The following is a 5,382-nucleotide window of genomic DNA, read 5'->3' on the forward strand; positions in this document are numbered from 1 at the left end:
GCAGACATCTAAAGGGAAGGGAACGACTCCAACAGGACAGTGTGGCCACAGGCCTCCCACACCATCACTCAGGGGTTAGAAGGCTGCAAAACTGGCCTGAAGTTCATAGGTCAAAGGGAAGCCTAAAGAAAACCCTTCTCTTCCTTGAGTGCTGTGAGAGTTCAGGAGATGTTAGGTTCCTCCCCCTTGCAACCCTTGCTCTTCTCCCCAGCCAAGGGCCCTTTTGTCCACTACCTTGCTCTCACCTCTTCCACCTCTGACCTAGGCTCACACCCTCCCCGCAGCCTGGGACTTCCTCCCTAAGGCGGCCAGACCACAGCACGTCATTTCCTGCACTGTAGATGTCTTTTCCTGAGATTCCACTATGCAGCGCTCCCCACTGCTCACTTTCCCCCACCCTCATGTCCTTCACAGATGCCCAGAATAGCAGGGAGTTGAGTGGGGAGGGGAGGCTCCAAACTGGGGACATGGTGGGTGTCTGTGGTGGAGGAGTCACTGAGATCTCCTGCCCCTAGACTTAGCCCTCAGCGTCCTCACCCCTAACCTTCCCCCAGTCCTTCTGGGCCAGGACCCCTGGACTACCAGCACTTGTAACAAGGCCTAGCCCTGGGAGTCCACATCCCCTATAAATGTCCCACTATCCTGGCCCCTCAGTCAGGTTTCCAGGCTGGGGGGCACCCAGCTCCTGGCATATGAGCAATGATTAACCTGGGACGTGTCCCACCTGCCTCCCTGAGATCAGGGTCTCTGAGCTCCCCCCTGTGAATGCACACCTGTGGCCAGGGTTCTTGAGATAAGGTGGTGGGTCTAGGGGGATAAATACTGGGTCTCTCAGGTTGGGGCTCATCCTGGAGCTAGACACAGAGCAGCTACATGGAGTCTGTCCTGCTTTTCGCCCTTGTGGGGGCAGTCGGTCAGTATGGGGCCTCTGCGTCTCCAGAGAATTTCCCGGCATCTATCCAATCAGGGTTGGGAAAGTGGGAGATTGCAGCCAGGATGGGGAAGACCAGTTTGGATGGATGGCAGATGGTCTGGAGACAAGGGGCTACCCGGGGTGGCCAGCAGTGGGTCTGGAGACACTGTACAGCGTGGAATGCCTGGCAGAGGAACTAGAAAAAGGGCACTGCCCCATTTGTCTGGCAGAGGGTCTGGAGGGGGGAACCACAAAGTATGGCTGGCAGGGGAACTGGAAGTAGGGGACTGCTAATATGGCTGGCAGAGGGTTTGGAGGCAGGGGACTGTCTGGTATGCCTGGCAGAGTTTCTGGAGGCAGGGGTCCCCCTGCTATAGCCAGTAGAAGATCAGAAGGCAAGGGATTCTCCAGTATGGCTGGCAGAGGATCTTGAGGCAGGGGACTCCCTGGTATGGCTGGCAGAGGGTATGGAGGCAGGGGACTGGCAGTATAGCCGGCAGAACATCTGGAGCTGGGGAACTGCCAGTATGACTGGCAGAGAGTCTGAAGGCAGGGGACTGTCTGGCATGTCTCGCAGAGGGTATGGAGGCAGGGGTCCCCCTGGTATGGCCGGTAGAAGATCAAAAGGCAAGAGACTCCCCGGCATGGTCCGCAGAGGGTCTGGGGGCAGGGGACTGTCCAGAATGGCTGGCAGGGGGTCTGGAGGTGGAGGACTGCTCGGTATGGCTGGTAGAGGGTCTGGAAGAAACTCCTCACCCTCGGCTTCAAGGCTGTCCATCACCTTGCCCCCTCCTACCTCACCTCCCTTCTCTCCTTCTACAGCCCAGCCTGTACCCTCCGCTCCTCTGCCGCTAATCTCCTCACCGTACCTCGTTCTCGCCTGTCCCGCCGTCGACCCCCGGCCCACGTCATCCCCCGGGCCTGGAATGCCCTCCCTCTGCCCATCCGCCAAGCTAGCTCTCTGCCTCCCTTCAAGGCCCTATTGAGAGCTCGCCTCCTCCAGGAGGCCTTCCCAGACTGAGCCTCTTCCTTCCTCTCCCCCTCGTCCCCCTCTCCAAGCCCCCCTTCTTACCTCCTTCCCTTCCCCACAGCACCTGTATATATGTATATATGTTTGTACATATTTATTACTCTATTTATTTATTTATTTTACTTGTACATATCTATTCTATTTATTTTATTTTGTTAGTATGTTTGGTTTTGTTCTCTGTCTTCCCCTTTTAGACTGTGAACCCACTGTTGGGTAGGGACTGTCTCTATATGTTGCAAATTTGTACTTCCCAAGCGCTTAGTATAGTGCTCTGCACATAGTAAGCGCTCAATAAATACGATTGATGATGATGATGATGGAAGCAGGGGACTTACAGTTATGGATGACAGACGGTCTGGAGGCAGAGCACTGCCTGTTATGGATGGAAGAGGGTGAGGAGGCAGGGGTGACCAGACCAAAATGATCCCCAGCCCACACTAATTCAGCATCCGAGGCTGCAGGGCCTCCCAGATCTCTGGGTCTATAGGGGATTCAGATGTCAAGGGCTACATGTTTGTAGGAGATCCAGGTCTTATGGGGGATCCTGGTTTGAGGGGCCCTGCATCTGTAGGCACAGGAGATCTCTAGAGATGCCTGGCCCATAGGGACTCTATGGGGGCTCCGTGGGTGGTACCCTTCCTGGTCCTGCAGGAGCTGAGCTGGCTCCCTGAGATGCTACGGGCTCAACAATCAGGAGCAGAGCTGGGCAGGAAGGAGACCAGTGGAGTTGGGGTCCCAGGCTAGTGATTCGACCCTCGACTCCATGCTCCAGAAGCTCTGGGCATCCAGGAAGATAGTGACAGTGGATGGTGACCTTGGCCCATCTCTCTCTGTTTCTACCCCAGGTGCATTTCCCACTGGAGATGTGGACGGGGACAAGATCATTGGAGGATACACGTGCCCCAAGAATTCAGTGCCCTATCAGGTTTCCTTGAATGTTGGGGGCACACACCACTGTGGGGGGACCCTGGTCAGCCAACAATGGGTGCTGTCTGCTGCCCACTGCTACAACACGTGAGTGACCTCCAGACATCCCTGATCCTGAGGCCTGTGGGAACCTTTTCACCTGCCCGGCCCCCAAACCATCTGTCCTTCACAGCGACTGTCAGAGGGCTATTGGGGAAGGGGCTCTGCACTAAGCACTGGGCAAAGGCTCAGGAGGGTGAATAGATCTGGTTAGGACTGGGTGGGGTCCCACGCTGGGGTCCTCCCTGAACCAGAATGACAGCCCATCCTGTGCCCCTGCTTTGCTCTGTCTAGGGGCTCAAGTCCGTGACCATTCCTTTCAACAATTCACTCTGTGTCCACCACGATCTGCCCACCTGTCCGTTTATTCATTGAGCACTTACTGAGTGCCAAGCACTGTACTAAGCGCTTGAGAGAGTACAATACAATAAACAGACACATTCCCTTCCCAAAACAAGATAACGGTAAGTGCTCAATAAATAGGATTGAATGAATATAGTCTTGAGGGGCAGACATTTATATTAAAAAAATGTGCCACTGGGATGGGAGGGATGAATAAAGGGAGTAAGTCAGGGCAAAGCAGAAGGGAGTGGGAGAAAAGGAAAGGAGGGCCTAGTCAGGGAAGGTCTCTTGGACCTCCAAAAAGACTTTGAAGGAGAAAAGGTCAGCCTGTGAAGTGCGACCAGATGAGTCCCACCGTGAGGGTCGGGGATGGTTTAGGGGTTCTGGATTGGGCTGAGTGCTGCTCCTGCCCCATCCAGACGCATCCAGGTGAGACTGGGGCAGCACAACCTGCGGGTGCTGGAGGGGAGTGAACAGTTCATCTCAGCCGCCAAGGTGGTCCTCCACCCTGACTACAATAGACAGACCATGGACAACGACATCATGCTGATCAAGCTGGCCACCCCTGCCACCTTGGACAACCGCACCGTGGACACAGTCACCCTGCCCACCACCTGTGCCCTTCCCGGGGATGAGTGCCTGCTGTCTGGCTGGGGAAACACCCTGAGCTTTGGCGGTCAGTGATGCCCGCCCAGCCCAGCCCTTGAGGTCCAGGAATGGGTGGGGTGGTGGGGTCACAAGAGAGCCTCGGAACTGGGAAAAGGGGCCAGTGAGGAGTCACAGCTCAGGTCTGCTGCAAGGGAGGGCCATGAGGGTTGGGGAAAGGGACCCTGGCCACCACCAGCTACAATTTTTGCACCCTTAGCCCGCCAAGAATAGGACTCAGATGCTGGGGCCAGGAATGATGGGCGACTCATCCCCTCCAACCTGTCTTCTGCAGAAAAACTTCCGGCAGAGCTGAAGTGCCTGGATGCCCCTGTGATCTCAGAGCGCCGGTGCCGGAACTCCTACCGGGGGAAAATCACAGACAACATGTTCTGTGTGGGCTTTTTGGAAGGTGGCAAGGACTCCTGCCAGGTGACACTCCTGCCCTCGTTGCTCCTCCTCTTCTCCCAGCCCCAGCACCCCTGCCCTTCCTGTTCACCTCCCTTCAGACAGCCTCATCCTTCTCCTCCCTGCTCACTTTTCCTCTATCCTATGGACACATGTTATTCTTGGTCACTCTTCCTCTTTGCCATGGTCATCCTTACATCACTACTCCCCCTTCCCCCTTTCATCTTGGGTCCTTCCCCTCCTGCCTTTCCCAGGACATGGGACCACTGACCTGTCCAGGGGCCTGGTCCTGTGGGTCATTGGGAGGCAGGCAGGCTTTGCCGGCAGTGTTGGCAGGGAGCCTGGCCAGAGGCTGACCCCTAGGCCTGCTGCCCCCATCTCATTTTGAGGGCCCTGGGGGAGGAGGTGCTATGTGGAGGAGCTGGAGTTTCAGGTGACAATCAGTGGTATTCACTGGGCACCTGTGAGATGGGCCCCACTGCAGTGGACAGACACTGTGGGAGATCTGAGCTGCTCCCAGTCTTGGGGCTGAGCTGTGTGCTGGCAACAATTTATGCCCTGACCACGGGCTGGGACCCTCCCCTGGCAGGTGGGGGCTGGGTGGGCAACTGTGACATCTCCCTTCTCTCTGGCAGGGGGACTCTGGTGGCCCCCTGGTCTGCAACGGACAGCTGCAGGGTATCATCTCCTGGGGCTATGGCTGTGCTCTGAAAGGCAAGCCCGGCGTCTACACGAAGGTGTGCAACTATCTGGACTGGATCCAGCAGACTATGGAGGCCAACTGAGCCAGGACTCTCCCTGGTTCTCCCATAAACCCCACCCCAAATCCTTTTGTGCATTTCTGCCCCCCTTCAGCTCCTCCACACCCACACACCTGGCATACCTGGGACTTGGAAATAAACCTTTTTCTCATCCCAGCCTGTGTCTGACCATTTCTGCTATCCTCATCCCAGCCGCCTCTCTACCATGTGGCTTTCTCTCTCTCTCAGCCACCCTGGGCTCTCGAGGGGGTTGGGGGACTCTCTGAGGATGGTTGTGCTAACTCACTCACTTTGTCTCAAGGTCTGGAGGGGAACCA

General features: G+C 56.4%; 1 protein-coding gene across 1 annotated transcript; it reads left to right on the forward strand.

Annotated features, from left to right (window-relative positions):
• Positions 1-873: 873 nt before the first annotated feature.
• On the forward strand, positions 874-5,089 carry LOC119947277 (trypsin-like). Its single transcript, XM_038768900.1, has 5 exons — positions 874-913; positions 2,789-2,957; positions 3,671-3,927; positions 4,192-4,328; positions 4,940-5,089. The coding sequence occupies exons 1-5, from the start codon at positions 874-876 to the stop codon at positions 5,087-5,089; spliced, it is 753 nt and encodes a 250-aa protein (XP_038624828.1).
• The last annotated feature ends 293 nt before the right edge of the window (positions 5,090-5,382 follow it).

This window comes from Tachyglossus aculeatus, chromosome 2, assembly GCF_015852505.1.
Source record: "Tachyglossus aculeatus isolate mTacAcu1 chromosome 2, mTacAcu1.pri, whole genome shotgun sequence".
Classification (NCBI taxonomy): Eukaryota; Metazoa; Chordata; class Mammalia; order Monotremata; family Tachyglossidae; genus Tachyglossus; species Tachyglossus aculeatus.

Coding starts and splice junctions, on each gene's coding strand:
- LOC119947277 (XM_038768900.1), top strand. CDS start 874: ATGGAGTCTGTCCTGCTTTTCGCCCTTGTGGGGGCAGTCG. Junction 914..2,788: donor CGCCCTTGTGGGGGCAGTCG/GTCAGTATGGGG, acceptor TTTCTACCCCAG/GTGCATTTCCCACTGGAGAT. Junction 2,958..3,670: donor GCTGCCCACTGCTACAACAC/GTGAGTGACCTC, acceptor TGCCCCATCCAG/ACGCATCCAGGTGAGACTGG.